We start from the raw sequence: 21,131 nt of genomic DNA on the forward strand, positions 1-21,131 counted from the left end.
GGTGGAAGAAAAATGTAAAGAGATGGCTAAATATATGCTATAACAAAATCATACTGAAGTTTTGTATATAAAACAAATAAGTTTATCCTAAATGATGACTTAGCTAGGCTCCTACCCATTTTAAGACTAGCAACTTACGGGAACAACTATTTATAAATTTTAGTATATAAAAATGATGTAAGAAAAAGCGTGGGGAAATGGTATATCCTATAAGCTCCAAACGTAACAGCTAACAAGTGAAAAAAAAGGAAAATGTGAACAACGCCACAATAACTCCCACTTTATATTAAAAGGCGTGTTTGTCGTCATTTTTTTACTCGCTTATTTATGTAAAATCCTTGAGATAAATCATGGTACATACGTCGAATCATTATAAACTTTGAAAGAAAAAAGCAGAAACAAGATTCAGAACAAGTCGCACCTTTCCCTCATTGCTGGGACCTTTTAATTCTAAACTCATCACAGTGTCGTAGCAAGGTTCACAAAAACCCTTCTTCCCTCTAACACATACAAATCCTTTTTTCTTAATGCATCCTTTGCACAAAGAATATGTACAAGTGTAGCACATATACTGGGCGGCCTTATTGCACTCGCTACAAATATGCCAACCTGAAAATCACAACATACATAAATACAGCAATCAAATAATAACTACAGGAAACAAAAGCATACATCACTTTAATCATCTAAGCCTTTTACAATAAAGATTTATTGAAAGAGGTTTGCTACGCTATGGAGCACAACTCAAGTTAAAAAGATGTCCTCAGGTTATTTGGAGAATAGAGCAGGAGTGATCTGGTTTTAGCTGGATGCAAAATAAATGAGCCAAATCCCAAGGGCAAGGCACCTAGAGAAATAACGATCCTGCTTAACCCTTGAAGGCTAGTTGGTGAGGGAAACAGTAGTAAATATTAAACATGGAACAAAGATGTTGTAGGAACATAGTCAAGAGTTAGTAGCAAGGTCATGATCTAATGGACATGAAACTGAAGGGTCTGTTGGGTTTGTTGCAACTGGGATGGATTGCAAGCCAGATTAATTCCTTTTGTTCTGGGTAGCTTCAAAACACCAACCCCAAAGCAACAGTTTTGCACTAAAATTCTCTTTCCATGTGATGCAGTCGACCCTAAAGGGGGAGAAATACAACTGCAAGTGAGCAACCCATTTCCTCATTACATGGTTATATTTGCAATTTGGTTGGCCATGATAGCTAACCAATTGTGAAAATTCTAGCATGCGGATACTATCAACCCGAATTTGAAAATTGAAGCCCAAAACTAAAAATCCGAACTGGTCGATGTGATCTACTATAAATGAACTATTTAGAAACAAAATTTCTAAGAATTTCAACATCATCAATCCATGGATAAAGTATCATCAAAATCAACATTTCAGAATTTTCATAAAGTTATTTAATCTTTTGCCCCTTGATATATGGTTCAGAACACGTCGAAATCTTTTGAAATTTTGTTTCTAGGTATGTGACACACATGCACACATATACTGATATACATATATATGCATGTATGTATAGCATGCATACATACATATGAGGAATATGGATATCCTTGGTACCAAGATCATTTTTGGTACTTGGTAGCGAGGTGACTCATTTTCATCTATACATTCAAAGAGGGACTACTTGCACATGGGTTAGAGGGGACCATTTTTCAAGTGGGGACCATTAAGATGAGCAGTTAAGGTTTGGCCACCTCACTACCAAGCACAATTTTTTTTCGTAAGCGTGCTTGGGAGTCCTTGAAAATTGAATAAACCAAGATTTTACCATGACTGCAAGTTTAACGAGACGCGAAAGTACAAGCCTGTGGGGTCGCTTCTGTAACTTGATAAAACCGTATTTACATTGAATGATTCGGTGTTTTAATGATCCCTACCTATTGACCGTAGCTTCTTTATTTATTATCACCTTCATTGCTGCTTCCCCAGTAGATATTGATGGAATTCATGAACATGTTTCTGTGTCTTTACTTTATGAAACAAATATTATTTCTCGTGTCGTTATTCCTACTTCTGCAGCTATATGTTTGCATTTTTACCCAATATGGGAAGCATCATCCATTGATGAATGGTTATACAATGGTGGCCCTTATGAGCTAATTGTTCTACACTTCTTACTTAGTGTAGCTTGTTACATGGGTCGTGAGTGGGAACTTAGTTTTCCTGTGGTTATGCATCCTTAGATTGTTGTTGCATATTTAGCTCCTATTGCAGGTATTATTGTTGTTTTCTTTTCCATTATCACCCAAAAAAACCAAACTCTGCCTTACGTAAAGTTGTCATAATACAATTAACCTCTAGTTTTGAAATCACTGCTTATATACCTGCTATTGGACACAATTCACAAGAATATTCTGAAGTATTAGTAAGAGGAAGCGTTAAGGATTTACACAGTGTGAGATATCACATTGTTCGAGGAACTCTATATGTTGTCGGAGTAAAGGATCGTCAACAAGGGCGTTCTAGTGCGTTGTGTACAAATATATATACATACAAAGAATGTGTATGTTAAAGCTTTTGAATTCCCAAGATATCTTTCAAAGTTTCTCCAAACCAGCATATTAATAGGTGGGAGTTAGAAACTCAAGAGTTTAATATTATATGTGTGTATCAATTCACATGAAGTATTGAGTCAACTGAAATTGTATCGGTTCTTTGTTTTGCACGTTATGGCCACTCTTGAATCATATGACATTGCCTTCAAATTGGGAAAGAAAGTGTTGTGCCAAAGGAAACTATGAATTTTTCAATTTTGCTCACAATGAGTAGAATTTGTTTGCATTTTTTCAAGCTTTGTTATGATATAAATACTGCTGCAATGATACTAAAGTTTATTTCTCAATGATGAGGATAAGAGACGTGCAACTATGGTAGAAGCAAAAAAAATTAAATTGAAAATATAAAGGGCCATAAGCATATTCTCCCATCAATTTCTTTTGGTTAGAAATCAGGGAATTTGACCATGCCTGAGAGGTTTGGATTAGGAGAGAAGAAATGAGCATATGTTTTCTAGGTTGAAAATGTGTGCTTGGATAAAGGTATTTTAGTCTTTGCTCTCTCTCTGCTTCGTGGATATGTTTTCAGAGATAGATTATGTGTGGACAATGTTTAGAAAGATGGATATTATTAGTAGGACAGACTCGCAAAGGTAGAAAATAGGAAAGAAAAATAGTCTACACCTTTGACTTACTCTTACATTAAATATATAAGTAAAAAAGTCTTATACTATTTTGGTTAAAATTTTAAATTGTATAAGTTATTTTAAATTTTACAAAGTATTTTGCTCTAGAAGGCTTAAGGTGCATGCATCAAGATTTAGTGGATCATACAAGGAAGAAAAGAACGGAACTTTAAAAAAATTGTTGTTTTATTATACTAAATCCTCGAGTTTGCTTGCAAATGTAAACAACTCTATTGATTTATTTATTTTATTTTCTGGGTTTGTTTTTTATTTTCATGTGATTTGCTCTTTTTCTGTTCGTGTTTTACAATGACGGGAAAATGAATCTCTCTTTTATTTATTGTTTTAATTTGTTTTGATGGTATTGACAGGGTTAGAGGTTATTTAAAATGGGTAATCAATTTTTTTTATTTTAGATTTGATCAATGGGTATATTACTTGTTGAATTCTTCAAAATGGACTTTGACTTTTAGTACATATGATACATAGGCAAGAGGACATCTATCCCCCCCCCCCCAAGGCCTTCCACACACACATGCACACACACACATAAATGCACATGATTTTGCGATAATGTACTTTCTTCATGTTAACTGGATTGTGAACATAATTATATATTCAGAAATATTACTACAACCTTTTCTTTTCAATGTATTGACCTGAAGCTTTAAGGATTTTACCAACAATAATCTTCTTGACATAAGGCGCTGACTTATATAGATAGTACAAGCTTCATGACAATATCCCAACTTTTTTAGTTAATCACTAATATTATTCAATCTTCATTTTCTGATAATATAAATAGTACAAGCTTCATGACAATATCCTAACTTTTTTTAGTTAATCACTACTATTACTCAATCTTCATTTCCTGATTACCAACTTAGAGAAACAAATTTCATACATTTGCATGTTTAAACCCAACAAACTATATTATTATTCAATCTGCATTTCCTGATTACCAAGTTAGAGAAACAAATTTCATACATTTGCACGTTTAAGCCCAACAAAAATAGCCGAGTTTTTACACCTATCCACAAAATTTTTATTTTCTTAATATTAGTATAGACAAAGTACAGTGCACTTGATATTCAGAAAGCAAAGAACAATAAACATTTTGCAATTATTTATATGCATGTGTTGTCTTCTCTAGCTTGAAGCAGGTGTTTCGATTTCACTTCTATCATGCTCACAAGTAGGTAAGAAAAACTTAGATCGATTCGAATAATTCTAAGAAATCTGTAAGTGAAAATTTCAGAAAACCTCTCTTAAGTTTGGACATTCCTCAGATAGCTTCCTTTAACTTTCAAAATGTCACAAAACCCCCTTAAGTTTTGGGGTTAGTAGAAAAGTCACTTCAACTTATAACATTTTTCAAAAAAATAAAATAAATCAAAATAACAGCTTTAACCACAATTTTCACATGGATATGTAAAATTTGTAGGGGATATTTTTTTATAGTGAAAATTGTGCTTCATACTTTTATGGAGGTCTTTTGAAAAATGTTGAACGTTGAAGGGGTTTTCTGAGAACCCCAAAACTTAAGGGGGTTTTTGTAACAGTTAGAGGTTAAGGATATTATCAATGAAATGCCCAAACTTAAGGGTTTTGTGAAATTTATGCAATCTAATACAACAAACATAGACTAGGGAGACATAATAGCTTCTACTCATTATGGATCAAAGAAGCAATCTAGGTAATTTAGCAAAGCTGAGTTTTAACAAACTCTAGTTACTCTAGGAATCATTATCAGGGGGTATTGGCACCCAGTCTTTCCACTAAAGAATGCTCGATGCTTGCTCATGCATATTGAAAAAGCCATGTTCCCTTTCTTCCATACGTACACAAACAATTCCAACATCTATTTTCCCAAAAAGTTAGCCTCTCCATTTTTTCACATTTGAAAAGAATACAGTTAGGATGATAAATTTCAGGAAATGTAAATAACTAAAGTAGTTCCAAACCCAAGTACGCCTTAAACTTTGGCTTAGCCAGAAGGCGTCAGCTTTAACATATTAAGCCCAATCCTAAACTTGCAGGCTCAAGATTAGCCCTATTATTTGTTACGATGGCAATGTTAATGGATTAGCGTAAGGCTTTCAAGGTCCCTTTCATGATGTTAAGGTCTAATGGACAAAGTAAAAATACATAAGATATAAACTGAACACAAGACTAATCCATTCTCCAGTATTGACTCTTCCACTTTATTCCAAAGGATATGAAGCTTGAGATAAATAGATGGGGCCTGGAATGGTCCTCCAAATGAAAAAGTTATGTACCAAGGCTATGTACGGCCTAAGGTAGGCTCCCACACTTAACGGTAAGTTTCAATACACTAGCAAAGTTAGTTTCAATACACTAGTAACCAATGTTTTAAAAGCAATGTGCCTTAGTGCCTCGCACTCAGGTGAGGCGACATTGTACCTTAGTGCCTTGCATATATCCAAGCAATGAAGGTCACTAAGTCACTAAGGCAAGTGCCTTTTGGCACCTCAAAAGCTCGCCTTGGAACCTCACAATCTCGCCTCAATGACTCAAAAGCTCACCTAAAACACGTTCAGCAAGGCACGGAAGGTGTATGGCTTTGCTTTGGAATGTAGCTTGTTTTTGAATTTTTTATCTTTTTTTTTTTTTCTAATGTACTTTATGATCTATATCATTTTGAGTACATGCCACAATTTGAATCATAAAAGTTCATACTTTGCTTATTTATCATATTAGTAGTTACTAGTTCATATCATTATTTTATTTAAATGGTTTATGACTTGTTAGATATCATAATTTGCAACCACAACATTTCGTTGCAATTTATTTTTCCTGTTACGACTTATTGTATTCTACTTATTTGCAATATAATCGCCTTGGTTCACTTAGACAATGGCCTTTTTGGCGTCCTTGCCTCAAGCAACTTAGGACGCAATATAATCGCCTTGGTTCACTTAGACAATGGCCTTTTTGGCGTCCTTGCCTCAAGCAACTTAGGACGTTAGATATCATAATTTGCAACCTCAACATTTCGTTGCAATTTATTTTTCCTGTTACGACTTATTGTATTCTACTTATTTGCAATATAATCGCCTTGGTTCACTTAGACAATGGCCTTTTTGGCGTCCTTGCCTCAAGCAACTTAGGACTTTCTTCGCTTTTTCACTTTAAAAAACTCTAGTAACTGAGTTCAAATTTAGCTTCTTATACAAGACAACATGTCCATACATTTATTAGCTCATTAGATACCTGCATCACTACACTATATGAAACTAAAGATTTTGATGGTGATCATAGTGATCACCATTGTGAAACGCATCCAATTCTCATCGAGACATGTCTAAATAGAAAACATAAGATGGTAAAATGAGGTTGGTAATTTTCCAAGTATATAAATTATTCTGAATGCATTAGTTAACATCAATTTCAGAACATCCAACAATAAAACAAGTATGATGTCGCAGCATTCTATTACTTTATCCCTTATATCTCTGTTAACCTTGTTATCTTGTGAAATTCATACTTCCTTTAAATCATTAGATCGCTTTGAAGTATTGATATATTGAAAGCTGTATTTATATTTGTCACTAGCAATTTCTCAAGAGAAAAAAAGCATGACGATCTAACAAAAACCTTTGATGAATAACGAAATTCAGATGGCAAAAGAAGAGTTCCATAGAAGATGTAGATCTTAAATTTATCTAGATTTTGCTTAATTACTAGTTTCTTAATTAATTGTGTCCATATATTTTTTTTATAGTGAAAATTGTGATTCACACTTTTAGGGAAGCTTTTTTAAAAAATATTGAAAGTTGAAGGGGGTTTTCTAAGAAACCCAAAACTTAAGGGGGGTTTTGTGACATTTAGAATTTAAGGAGATTATCTATATATAGGATTAAGAGTTTTGGGTCAACTGGATATTTGGGGTTAGACCCGCATCGAATAGGATTATATAGATCATATGTAATCTCTCCTGGATAAAAATTAATTCAATTAATCGTTTTCTCACAACATAGTATCAGAGCGGTTATGAGAAAACGCAAAACCCTAGTCTCCAATCTGCTTCCCGATCTCCTCACCATCGCTACTCCAAACTTCCAACACCACTTCCCTCCAAGTCCTCCATTCCTATCACCAGTGTTGAAGTCTAGAACCGTCATTGCCCTTTTGCTCGTCTCCTTCCGCAGATCTATAGAGTCGATGTTGTTGTTTTCTACAGCTGTTGCTGCAGTTTTCTACCTCTCCCTACCTTAGGGCTGATTAGACCCAGTTCCTCTCATATCGGCGATGATTAACACCTAAACTTAATGATGTTGCAGCCTCTATTGTTCTAGTTCCTAATCCAGACACTGCTGCAACTACATGTTTCTGATCTTTCTCATCTACATATTGATTTCTCTTTTGATCTGCATTCTCATGTCAGCTGATTCTGGTGTCTGTCTATTTTTCTGCCTTTATTTTTGACGTCTGGTTGCAGTGACATCCTCTATAGATGCAAGCAAACAAATTACTACAGTAATTTCTCCAACAATCAAGAATCTAATTCCAAAAACTCTGGTTACTACTACTACTATGAAATTGAATGGAACTATTTGTTGTGCGCGCAATCTTTTCAATTATTTATCGGTGCTCAGAAGAAGATGAAGAACTTGATTGATAATCCTTCAGATGCGAAGGATTCTAGTTATTTAGACTGGTTTGTTAGTGATTGTCGTGTTAAGACATGGTTGCTCAATAGTATGTAAGAAAAGGTCAGTTCAACGGTTATGCTTCTAAAGTCCGCTAAGGAGATATGGGATACTCTGAGAGAGATGTATGCTCATGAGAAAAACATCTAAGGTATTTGAACTATATGTGCAGTTATTTAACTTCCACCAGGGAGACAGATCTGTAGCTGAGTACTATTCTGCGTTGAGTGGGATTCTCGATGAGTTAGATATTCACTAGCTCCTAGTTACTAACTTGAAGACCCTTGAAGAATATCGCTAAGACCTAGCAGTTGCAAAGTTCCTCTCTACACTGGATGTTTCTTTGGTTACTCAAGTTTGAAGATAAATTCTTAATGGTGATAGTTTCCATCCTTGACACTAAATTCTCTCGTGTTTACTGTTTTAAACGTCGGACGACATGTCCGACCGACATGTCGGTCGATATGTCGGATTTAGCGGCTATCTGACATGATATGGAGCTTTTCGATGCATATTGTGTTTTCAGGGTTCATGTCGGATATATCGGGGGACATGTCAGATATGTCGGGCTCAGATAAGTCGAATGGATATGTCAGGGGACATGTCAGTTATGTCGGCCGATTTTTAAGTTTGGAAAATTAGGTGGTTTTTTATTTTTGGTTATGTTTATCTAAAAAGGTTTGGGTTTAAATTCTTGATTGTCTTAATAGTGTACTTCCAAAGACAAAAATCGATAAGTAAAGGGAAATAGAAAAAAAATCGAAGTAATTTTCATCGTTCATCTTCTCTCTCTGTTTAAACATCTCATCAATCTCTTCTCCGAGCTATTCCTTCGACATCAATATTGGGTGATCTTCTCTCTTCTTAACCGTCAATATCAGAACGCTCTTTGCTAACATCTTTCCTTCAACATCAACCCTAATTATCATAAATTATTTAGTTTTTTATATATTTAGACAATAGAATTTATTAAGTATGTTTAGATTTTATTTATAATATTTATATGCACAATATCCGATATGGCACAATATCTGATATTATATGCACAATATTTATATATTTTATATGGCACAATATCCGATATTATATGCACAATATCCGATATGGCACAATATTTATATATTTATATGCACAATAGAATTTATATATTTATATGCACAATATCCGATATGGCAATCAGATTATTTTTTTCATATCCCCGATATATCCCTGATTTTCGCTATCCGACATGAATTTTAGTCATCCGACATGAACCTGACATCCGACATTTAAAACCTTTCAAGTTTCCACCCAATCTCGTTCCTCTTCATCTACACGTTACATAGAGCACTCTACAATGGTTGCTAGTCGTGGTCATGGACGTGGGCATGATTCAGGGGGAGGTGGATACCCTGGTGGACGACAGACAGGATATGACATAGGACGTCATTACACTTATTGTGGTAAGAATAATCATATTTTTGAAAAATGCTAGATAAAGTTTGGGAACCTGAGCGGGCACAAATGGTTGCCACAAATACTACTACTGCATCTAGATCTGCTTCATCATTGTCTCTGTCACAGGCAGAGCAGAGTATGACAAGATTTTATAGTTCCATGCCTCTCAGACTAGTCACACAGCCAGACATGCATCTCAGCCTTCTCAGGTATAGGTTCTTATATCGCTTCATCAAATAAGCTTTGGATACTATATTCAGGAGCATCCTTGCATACGACAGGTATAAAAGAAAAGTTTCATTCATTGTCTCTTTCTAATAAGTTCCCCCCGTTCACATTGCTGATCGTACCTATTCTCTAATTCTTAGTGATGGGATAGTTTATGCTACCTTATCTTTGTTCTTGACTAATGTTCTTTATGTGCCTAAATTTCATGTTAGCTTTGTCTATTAGTTAACTTACTAAGCATATAAACTGCTTTGTGACTTTTTTCCTTCCGATCGTGTGTTTCAAGACCTCCAGACTGGGATAAGGATTGGTTTGGGTCATGAAAGAGGATGCTTATATTTCCTAGATGATGGTGTTTTACCTTCTAGCTTGGCTACAGCTTCTTCAGACACTCTATTACTATGGCACTATCAGCTGGGTCATCCTTTTGCAGAAGTTAAAAATAATAATTCATGTTGAGTCTAGTGTGTCTTCTTTTGAGACTGTGAATCTTATGAGTTAGGAAAGCATCGTCGTGCTTCCTATACTAGTAGAGTCAATAATCATAGTAGCTTTCCTTTTGAAGTGGTGCATTCAGATGTTCAGGGTCCATGTCCTGTGTCGCTTTTCTTCTATTAGTGGATTTCGTTATTTCATAGTTATTGTGGATGATTTTTCGAGAATGACCTAGATGTATTTGCTAAAAGAAAGGAGTCAAGTTCCAAATGTAATAAAACTTTTTTTAATGAAATTAAGAATCAATTTACGACTTCTATTCGCATTATGCATACGGATAATGCTCTTGAGTATATGAAAAATGAAGTCTCCCAGTTTGTGCTGCAAATAGTATTCTACATCAGACTTCATGTTCACATACCTCACAAGTCACAACAAAATGAAGTGACCAAATGGAAACATAGACATATTTTAGACATTGCTAGAACCTTGATTATTCAAATGACTGTTCCAAATATCTTTGGTCTGATGTTGTTTTATGCTCATGTCATTTAATAAATAGGATGTCATCATCTGTTCTTTGTGGGAAGATTCCTTTTACTTGTCTTTATCCTGACAACCATGTTTTCACCATAGTTCCTCATGTTTTTGGGTGTACATGTTTTGTTCAAGATCTAGATCTAGGTCTAGATAAGTTATCTCCTAGATCTCTAGTGTGTTTTATTGGTTATTCTAGGACTTAGAAGAGGTATCGTTGTTTTGATCCAGTAAGTCAAAAATACATCACCTCAGCCGATGTGACTTTCTTTGAGACTGTCTCTTCTCAGCCTGTGTCTGCTTCTGGACTGGAGGAAGTTTCTGCTACACAAAAAGCCTTTAAATGTGTACACTAGAAGACTAGGGAATTTAACACATATTTCATCTCAGCCCAATCCTATGTCCACAGCTGAAGGTCCTAGCCATCAACAACAATCCTTTGAGCTTGATACTCCTTCTCATCTTGATATCCCTATTGCCCTACACAAAGGTAAGCGGTCTACTACTGCTCATCCTATTTCTCAATTTGTTTCCTATGACTGTCTTACTCTATCTTTTCGCCAGATTGCCTAGGAATTGTCAAGAAGTTATGTTGGTTCTTGCTTGGAAGCAAGTTACGGCTGAGGAGATGGATGCCCTCGAGGGAAATGGGATTTAGTTACTGCTCCTACCAGTTCCAATATGTTAGTTGTCGATGGGTATTTACAGTGAAATACTGATCTAATGATTCAGTCGATAGATAGAAAGCCAAACTTGTGAATAAGGGTTTTAGCTAGACGTACGGAGTTGAATACTTTGAGACCTTTTCTCCTGTAGCTCGCCTCAGCTCTATTCGAGTGCTTTTCTATATTGCTATCAATATGGAGTGGCCGTTATTTCAACTTGATGTAAAGAATGCATTTTTATGTGGTGATCTACAAGAAGTAACTTATATGAAGCTACCTCTTGGATTTGTTGCTCACGGGGGCTATTGTATGCAAGTTGAAGAATGTTGTATATAGACCTAAGCAAAGTCCAAGGGCTTGGTTCGATAAGTTTAGCAGAGCAATTGGTGATATTGGCTTTCAGAGATGTTAGCCTGGTCATTCTATATTCATCTGCCATACCTCTTCTGGGCTTCTTATTATAGTTGTTTATGTGGATGACATTTAATTGACTGAAAGTGATACATCTAGCTTAGAGGACATTAAGAGTCTCAAGCTTCAGTTCATAACCAAAAATATGGGGAGACCTCAATACTTTCTTGGAATTGAAGTTGCTTATAAAAATAGTGGGTTGCTTCTTTATCAAAGAAAGTATACGCTAGACCTCCTAGAAAAAATTGGGTTACTTGATTGTAAACATGCTAGTACTCCCATGAATGTTGATGTAGATCCTTTCTTGGAATTGAAGTTGCTTATAAAAATGGTGGGTTACTTCTTTCTCAAAGAAAGTATACGCTAGACCTCCTAGAAGAAATTGGGTTACTTGATTGTAAACATGCTAGTACTCTCATGAATGTTGATGTAGATCTTTAGTCTAAGAATTCTAAGTTATTTGAGGTTACTACATCCTACAAGAGGTTAGTTTGCAAGGTGATCTATCTCACAGTTACCAGACGTGACATAGCCTTTGCAGTTGGACTTGTAAGTCAGTTTATGCACAAACCCAAAGAAGTTTACTGGAGTGCTGCACTGAGAATCCTCACCTACATAAAGAACTCTCCAGAGAAAGTTTTGGTGTACAGGAAGCACGGACATTGACGCATTGTAACTTATTCTGATCAGGCTATGTAGGAGACAGAGATGGCATTAAGTCTACAACGGGTTATTGTACTTTTGTTAGAGGAAATCTTGTGACTTGGAGAAGTAAGAAGCACAATGCAGTTTCTCGTTCTAGCGCTGAGGCTGAGCATAAAGTAATGGCTCATGTTGATTGTGAGATGATGTGATTGAAGAACTTGATGGGAGAACCGAGATCCTTGCAAAATGGTCCAATGACCATAAGGTGTGATAAGCATGCAGTTATTTATATTGCCAATAATTCGTTTTTCATCAGAGGACTAAACGTGTGGAGGTGGATTGTCATTTTATGAGGCATGTTGTCATGAAGGGTTTGAATCATTTGATATGCACCCCTTATACACCCTCAGCAGAACAGTTGGCAGATACCTTCACTAAGCATGTGTCTTTAAAGTTTTTTTCTTGAGGGGGAGTGTTAGATTAAGAGTCCTGGATCAATTGGATATTTGGGCTAGTCCCACATCCAATAGGATTATATATCACATGTACTCTCTCCTGGGTAAAAATTAGTTCAATTAGATCGTTTCTCACAACACAATAAATGCCCAAACTTAAGTGTTTTGTGAAATTTACGCAATTTAATACAACAAATATAGACTAGAGAAGACAAAATAGCTTCTCTTCATCAGGGATTAAAGAAGCAATCCAGGTAATGTACCAAAGCTGAGTTTTCACAAACTCTAGTTGCTCTAGGAATCATTATCAAAGGATATTGGCAGCCAGTCTTTACACTAAAGAATCTGCTCTGGTGGCTCTCCGCTTGCTCATGTGTATCGAAAAAACCATAACCATATTCACTTTCTTCCATATATACACAAACAATTCCAACATCTATTTTCTCAAAGTTAGCTTCTCCAATTTTTTCACTTGAAATTAATATAGTTAGGATAATAAATTCCATGAAAAGTAAGCAACCAAAGTAATTCCAAACCCAAGATCTCTAAGGCCTTATACTTTAGCTTAGCCAGAAGGCATCGACTTTGGCATATTAAGCCCCAATCCTAAACTTGTGGGCTCCATATTAGCCTTATTATTTGCTAAGATGGCAATGTTAATGGATTAGCCTAAGGTTTCAAGGCCCTAGCCTAGGGTCTCAAGGCCCCTTTCATGATGTTAAAGTTTAATGGATTAAGTAAAAATACATAAGATAAACTGAACACAAGACTAATCCATTCTTCCAAATATTCAAAATGATACGAAGCTTGAGATAAATAGATGGGGCCTGGAACACCCTCAAAAGGAACAAGCTATGTACCAAGGCGATATAAGGTCTAAGAAAGGCTACCGTATTTAACGGTATGTTTCAATACACTAGTAAAGTTGGTTTCAATACACTAGTAACCAGTGTTTTAAAAGCAATGTGCCTTAGCACCTCACACTCAAGCGAGGCGACATTGTAACTTAGTGCCTTGCATATATCCGGGGATGAAGGTTATTAAGTCAGTAAGGTGAGCGCCTTTTGACGCCTCAAGAGCTCGCCTTGGAGCCTTACAATCTCGCCTCGATGACCCAGAAGCTCCCCTAAAACATATGCAGCAAGGCACGAAAGTTGTATACCTCTATTTTGAAATGTAGTTTGTTTTTGAATTTTTTTATCTTTTTTCTTGATTTTTTTTGCTATTTTTGTTGCAATGTACTTTATGATCTATATCATTTTGAGTACATGCCACAATTTGAACCTTAAAACTTTGCTTAATTATCATATTAGTAGCTACTAGTTCATGTTATTGTTACTTACTACTTTATTTAAATAGTTTATGACTTGTTAGATTAATTTGTGACCTCGAAATTTGGTTGCAATTAATTTGTCCTGTTATGACTTATTGCTATTGCACTTATTTGCAGTATATATCACATTGGTTCACTTAGACAATCGCCTTTCTGGCATCCCTTGCCTCAGGCAACATATTTGGCTTTTTCGCTTTCAGAACACCACTAGTAACTGAGTTCAAATTTAACTTCTTATGCAAGACAACATGTCCATGCATTTATTAGCTCATTAGATACTTTATGTACTTGAGCATCACTATACTATACGAAACTAAAAATTTTGATAGTGATCACCATTGTGAAACGCATCCAATTCTCATCTAGGCATATCTACATCAAAAACATAAGGTGCTAAAATGAGGTTGGTAATTTTCTAAGTATCTAGATTATTCTAAATGCATTTGTTAACATCAATTTCAGAACATACAAAAATAAAACAAGTATGATGTAGCAACATTCTGATACGTTATCCTTTATATTCCAGTTAACCTTGTTTTCTTGTGAAATTCATACTTCCTTTAAGTCATTGGATTGCTTTGAAGTATTGATAATTTGAACAGCTGGATTTATATTTGTCACTAACAATTTCTCAGTAGAGAAAAATAGCATAACGATCGAACAAAAACCTATGATAAATAACCAAATTCAGAAGGCAAAAGAAGAGTTCAATAGAATATGTAGATATTAACTTTATCCAGATTTTGCTTAATTACTAATTTCTTAATTAATTGAGCCCATGTCCATCTCAACTTGATATGGGCAAGATCAACCCGTTTGCATCTATTTATTTGACTAAGTCAATAAAGTGTACACTTAGTGTTTAAAGACTTAAACTTCTAACATTTTATTATTTATTCTTATTAATGAATGCTAGTTGCAATGACAATGCATTTTCAGTTCCCTTTTACTTCCTTACCTTTAAGATTTGTAGTTTGTTTCTCTATAAAATTATAAGCAGCACACATAGGCATCACATACCACTGCCTTTAGGGCCAAAAAACATGCTGCAGTACTATGAAAAATATCCTTCTCATAATCAGGAACTTCTGGGCATATAGATACCAGTTGAACTACACATGCATGATGCACATAACCAACAGAAGAAAACAACTACAGCAACACATATGTATTTTGTATAATTATAAGTATTTTATTTAATTTTATTCTTATGATAGTGACTAGCCATAGTTTACGCATCTAGAGGCTTCGTCATTCTACCGGCCCCATAAAAAAGTGCTCATCATCAAGTAACATCCCATAACAAAATAAACAGATCAGCATTCTATCTATCACTAATATGTATATTAATATATATACTATATACTACTATATAGGTATATAGTTATATAGTATACTATATATATATATATATATATATTTGTATAATATATACGCTGCTCATCATCGTAATCTCATTACCGTAATTCAGCATTTTCTAATATATGATATATATATATAGTATATATATATATATATATATATATATATAAGTTATTATATATATATTACATCATGGAGTACATATTCCGAATTGGTACAAAATTTTTATGCTCAAGGTCTAATGGATAAAAAACATTTTACCTCTATACTCCTCTATAAACAATATTTCTACACAGATATCTACAATTACACCCCAAATCTTTATAGTTGCTGAGATTACCTCGAATCCATTATCTTGGCCCTCAATTATATTTATGTTGGATTCCTAAAAAAACGTTAGGTCGAAATTCCCATTCTACAGTCATCTTTTACCTCTTGACACCCAATAAAACAAAAAAGAACAAAAGAGGGGAGGGGAGGGGATTGAGATACAGAGAGAGAGGAGGAGGAGGACACCTTCGGTAGTGCCTGAACAACCTCTTAGTGCCCGAATGATTACCATTTGTTTCTTGCAAAGCGAAGGAGAACAGCTGAGTCACACCAAATCTTGTCGTACACCCCACTTCTTCTATTACACAGTAGAATAAGTCAAGTACGACCATAACATTTATGTATACTTTGCATCAGACGTGAATGTTTACCAGTTTCCCTCGTGTGTTTGCTAAAGTTACGCTTCACAAATTTTGTTTTCCCACTACTAGTTAGTAGTTCTGGATTTTTAACCTTTTAGAATTAAAAACATTTGTATGGTGATACATTCTTCAGTCTCACAAGTATTCCAAAATCACGAAGAAGCCTACGAAACAACACACTACGCCGGCCTTCACGAAAGCCGCCGCAGCCCAGAAGTGAAAAATTCCAAACAGAAAAACCAAGCATAGCAATGACAGTACACGACCAGCACCACCACAGAGAGAAAGAATGAATGAGAAAAGAATCTTACCACAAGTCCACTTCCCTCGGGTCTGAAAGAAGGCCTCATCGCGGTTGATACACGCAGCATGATACACCTTGGGGCATCCCCTGCAAGAAATAAAGATGAGGAGTCCCCCCAACCGAAAACTGGAAAGGAATAAGCAACGGCTCTGTTACCTGCGGTCGCAGCAGACGAGGTTCCCCCCGTCGAAGCAGATGAAGCAGACCTCCTCCTCTTCCTCCTTCCTGGCCGGCGGCGTTTTCTTCGCCGCCTGAGATTTGGGCGGGCGGCCACGCTTCCTCTTAGCGACGGGGGCGCTACTGGCGGAGTCAGGCGAGGGCTCCGTCGTCTCCTCCTCCTCCTCCGGCTTCGTCGTGGTCGTAGGGGCCACGGGGGCGGGATCATCGAGCTGGGTCGGGTCGGGCTCAGGGTCGTTTGCTGGGGTCCAGCGTCTTCAGATTGGGCGATCGGATGCGGGAGGGGGGCTGGAATCGAGGAGGGGGGCCCTCCTCCTCCCTCTGCCGTCCCCTAGGGTTTGGTCGATCCTGGGATTCGTGAAAAAAAGAGAGAGAGAGACTGAAATAGGGAGGGAGCGAGGGAGGCAGTAGAAAACCCTAGAGAGTAAAGTAGTGGTAGCAGCAGCGGCGGCGGAGATAGGAGGAGCTGGCTCTCTTCTCTATATCAATCTATCTGAGCTCTAGGAATTTAATACGGGGCGAGAATAATAATATGGGGGGTGGGGGCGACGGCGGCGGCGGTGACGGCGCGGCGACGGCGGTCTCGTATCTGCGAGCGATCGAGTTCCCCCCGCTTCGCTTCTTCTGCTCACGATTGTTTTGGGCGTGGCGGGATTGGGGAGGCGATGCGTTTTTGCTAGGTCCTTTGACGAGGCATGGCATGAGTGATATGAGAACTGAAAAGATGCGCTCCGGAACAGAAAATGAGGTTCGAGAAATTGTGAGTTGTATTAAGCGCATGCTCGGCAACCTACTTATTTTAACTTACTAAATATCAAAAGAAGAAATTTTCAAAACCGACTCAAACAATTTTTTTATTTTCAAAACCAACTCACTTTTTTTTTATCAAAATCGACCCACTTTTTGTCACTTCAGCTTAACCCCGTTCTTAAACAGTCGGGGGTGGCAACCCCGACTGTTTAGGAGATTGTTAAACCTCAATTAGAAACCTTAAACCCGATTTTTAATGCCCTAAATAGTCGGGGTTGGCAACCCGACTAATTAGGAAATGAGATTAAGCTGACGTGGCATAAAGTGTGTCGATTTTGGTAATAAAAAAAAATGGGTCGATTTTGAAAATTAAAACTTGGTTTGAGTCTGTTTTGAAAATTTGTTCCTTAGTAGTTTCCTCACTTTGCATTGATATATTCTCACTTATTTTGGCAACAACTTGTACGTCCTAAGATTTTTAAAATTTACACTTTTACCGTCAAAAATTCTCATGTGTCACCCACAGGCAACCTTTTAATCCTTAAGTTCTATTAAATGTATCATTAAAACTATCATAATCCTATTTTAGACTTATTATAATTCTATTTTAAATAGAATTTTGAGAGGGAACAAATATTAAGAATTGAAATGTTCAAAAATTAGCATATGAGTGTACATGAGAATTTTGCAACGTAAATTCCCATATTTGCAAAACTGAGAGTATTAAAGTGTAAATTTTAAAAAAATTAGGGTATATACATGCTGCCAAAAACTATTGGGAATATACAACTGCAAACATGTTTGCTATATCCACTCCCAAACAGTAATTTTGGGAGTTGGATTACCGAAAATACCCTTTTGATGTTGAGGGTGTTTCTAGAATGGACTTGACCTGTTTTGATTTGGGAGAAGGGCAATTTAGTCCTCACACACCCCGAAAGTTACTGTTTAGGAGTATGAATAGTAAAACAAGGGAAATCTTTTTTTTAATGATAACGATCATATCAAGTGATTTCCCCTCTTCCTAAGAGCCCCCTTCAACAGTACATATCAATGCATAGGTGTCAACTTCTCCCTAACCCTCCGGGCACTAAGGAGGTATCTTTAGCCGCTATGATGATGCCACCATTATATAATTTGCAAAATGAAAAAAAAAATTCAGTAAAAAGCTAAAACCTGAGTTTTTTTTTTCCCTACTTGATGGTGTGCTCATTTGTGTAGTCCGAGAAAGATGTCTGTATCCGGTTTGACATTTAATTCCCAAAAGATATCCTGCTACGCGGCACGAGCAAGGGGCTCTAATTTCTCCGCCCGGTCTCCGTCCTTGATTTCTAATGGGTTCATTAAGCCCAAGTCGATCTTTTTATCTCATGCAGATAGGTAGTACGCATAATGGCACTTGCTTCTCCAAACCCTTTTTTTTTAACTTGTTCTTCTTTTGATGATTTTCGTCGTTCGACAAACTGCAGGAAATATTTGGCCGTGACGGTTCGCAGAGGTTCGGCTGGAAGGCCCGTCAGGATAAAGAGCGGTGTGTATGCTGCATTTGGTGATATGGCTGCCGATGATTCGACCGGTAGGTAGATGCCCTCTTTCTTTCTTTTAGTTTCTCGTGAATGCTTGGTATTGGTGTTGCGAATATCCTGCTCAATTAAAGATGCTACAGTTTATCTCAGCCAGACTAGCCTAGTAAGAGCCACAATGACAATATCCTGTGCAAACGAAAGAACTTCTTCACAGGCATATAGATTAAGTTGAAGGTTGAATCTTTTTAACTCCCACACTTCAGATTTATTCATAGCCTCCACTCTCCAATTTGTATCAAGATCAGAGCCAAATCTAACCTTATTGTTACCCCACCCACCCAAACACACACACACACATAGAGATATATATATGTATATGTATATGTATATGTGTGTGTGTGTGCGCGCACGCGTGTGCGTGTGTGTGTGTGTACACACACACACACATATATACTTGGGTCACCAGTCAGAGACTGTTTTGTATTATATCCATTAGAAGAAACAAATATAAATATGATAACACCATTATTTGATCTGTATCTGCATCGTTTACTCTCTTTAAAGCCATTTACACCAATATAAAAATGACGACAATAATATTTAATCTTTCTTTGTTGATTCAGGTGTCTTTCCAAGGATTGACGTAAAGGACCCTTATAAACGACTTGGAATCAGTAGAGAGGCATCTGAAGAAGAAATTCAAGCTGCAAGGAACTTTCTGATTAACAAATACGGGGGTCACAAGCCAAGTGTTGATGCAATAGAATCAGCTCACGACAAAATAATAATGCAGAGTTTCTATAATAGGAAAAACCCAAAGATTGATGTCAAGAAGAAAGTAAGAGAAGTTAGTCAGTCACGCATTGTCAGGGCTGTGACTAGCAGGTTTGAAACTCCAGCGACAAATGTCATTGTAAAGACCGCCATAGCGTTCATAGTTCTTGGAGTACTCACTGTTCTATTTCCAACGGAAGAAGGGCCCACCCTCCAAGTTGCTATATCTCTTATAGCTTCAGTATATTTCATACATTCAAGACTCAGGAACAAAATCCGAGCATCCTTATATGGGTGAGTATGCTATAATTCTTTTATTATAAGCTTTTACTTTTTAGCGTAGGTAGGATTAAGAAAAACAAAATATTGGCTACAACCAGTCTCCAATTTGTATTTCTTTGATAAGCGGCCTTGAACATTTGTGTTCATGTACACAAACTAACGACGTAAATGTATGCATCTGAGTATTGTTTCCTTCCATCATACATCAAGGAAAATTTCTTTCCAGAGAACCTCCAAAATAAACTATGTTGGACCGACCCACACATGCAAAACCGAAAATTTTGAAAACGCAAACTGCTTGGTTTCATCCACGCACATTTCTTTTATCAACATAGAAGATTGGTTCACCAGTGTGAGAGTTTTGTCCTTAGTGTAGTTACACAGCATTATGGCTTGTTTGGGTTCAAACTGAGCCCAACCAATCCAATCTCCTTGTTAGGTGGGGTTGGGTTTAAACTGTTTAGGATTTTAGTGTGCTTAAGTTGACAAAAAGAGAACCCAGCTAGAGGTTGGGTTGGGTTGGGGTTGGTCCTTTACCTATCTCCAACTCAACCTAAATTCAGACTGTACACAAAACATCCTGAAGCAGCCTGAATTTCACTAGTCTAGTGCTTTTTAACACTGTTGTGGTTTTGTTCCCTATGCAAAAATTCTTTATCATTGTTTTAAAAATCAACTTTTAGATTGTGAGCTTGAGGGGTTCGTCTTGATATTTGATATACACGACACTACTTGTAAACCAAATGAGTATTTCTTAAATATATTCCTCGAAAGTACTGACATCATAGATGCTTTTGAAATGTTACTAAACTTTACCAGTGTCTTTGATTAAATTCCTTTGCTGATGCATGTATTCTTCAGAATTGCGGCTTTCTTTGGTTCGTGGCTATTGGGTACCTTATTGATGGTATCTGTGGTTCCGCCAATACTAAAAGGTCCGAGAAGCTTGGAGGTGACAACTTCCCTTCTAAGCTATGTACTTCTATGGGTAGCTTCTACTTATTTGAAGTGAGATTTAGTAATTTTTGAATGAGGATTCGGAAGAGGGTGTAAGCTTAGTTACGATCGTATGGTTAGTGTTGAAGCTTCTCCGTGTCATGTTTTGTAGCCCCTTTATCAAGTTCTGTTTGAGAAGTGATGAGGCAGGTTTGCTTTCACTCTGAAAAGGGAGTGTAATCTACAATTGATGTTTATCAAGATTTTTTGTAGATCAAAGTATAAACATTTTTTATATTTATTCTGCTCA

At 36.6% G+C, this 21,131-nt stretch overlaps 2 protein-coding genes across 2 annotated transcripts in view; one reads left to right on the top strand and one right to left on the bottom strand.

The window, feature by feature from the left end:
* Positions 1–17,816, bottom strand: part of LOC109827606 (zinc finger CCCH domain-containing protein 19-like) — a 39,234-nt gene extending 21,418 nt beyond the window's left edge. The window contains exons 1-4 of the mRNA XM_020394621.1: positions 17,793–17,816; positions 16,533–16,765; positions 16,384–16,463; positions 422–609 (exon numbers count right to left, since the gene is read on the bottom strand). Of these exons, the coding sequence (XP_020250210.1) occupies positions 422–609; positions 16,384–16,463; positions 16,533–16,765; positions 17,793–17,816 (525 nt within the window). The remainder of the gene's footprint in view (positions 1–421; positions 610–16,383; positions 16,464–16,532; positions 16,766–17,792) is intronic.
* Positions 17,817–18,380: 564 nt separating this feature from the next.
* Positions 18,381–21,124, top strand: LOC109827607 (protein CHAPERONE-LIKE PROTEIN OF POR1, chloroplastic). The gene is made up of 5 exons (XM_020394622.1): positions 18,381–18,401; positions 18,525–18,683; positions 18,773–18,879; positions 19,453–19,897; positions 20,747–21,124. The coding sequence occupies exons 2-5, from the start codon at positions 18,535–18,537 to the stop codon at positions 20,895–20,897; spliced, it is 852 nt and encodes a 283-aa protein (XP_020250211.1). The 5' UTR covers positions 18,381–18,401; positions 18,525–18,534; the 3' UTR covers positions 20,898–21,124.
* The last annotated feature ends 7 nt before the right edge of the window (positions 21,125–21,131 follow it).

The sequence above is a fragment of the Asparagus officinalis genome, unplaced genomic scaffold (genome assembly GCF_001876935.1).
Source record: "Asparagus officinalis unplaced genomic scaffold, Aspof.V1 AsparagusV1_Un319, whole genome shotgun sequence".
NCBI lineage: Eukaryota > Viridiplantae > Streptophyta > Magnoliopsida > Asparagales > Asparagaceae > Asparagus > Asparagus officinalis.

Excerpts from the sequence above, each read along its gene's own strand:
- LOC109827607 (XM_020394622.1), top strand. The coding sequence starts at position 18,535 with ATGTCTGTATCCGGTTTGACATTTAATTCCCAAAAGATATCCTGCTAC. Across the intron at positions 18,684-18,772 it reads TTTTTATCTCATGCAGATAG|GAAATATTTGGCCGTGACGG; the intron begins GTAGTACGCATA and ends GACAAACTGCAG. Across the intron at positions 19,898-20,746 it reads ATCCGAGCATCCTTATATGG|AATTGCGGCTTTCTTTGGTT; the intron begins GTGAGTATGCTA and ends TGTATTCTTCAG.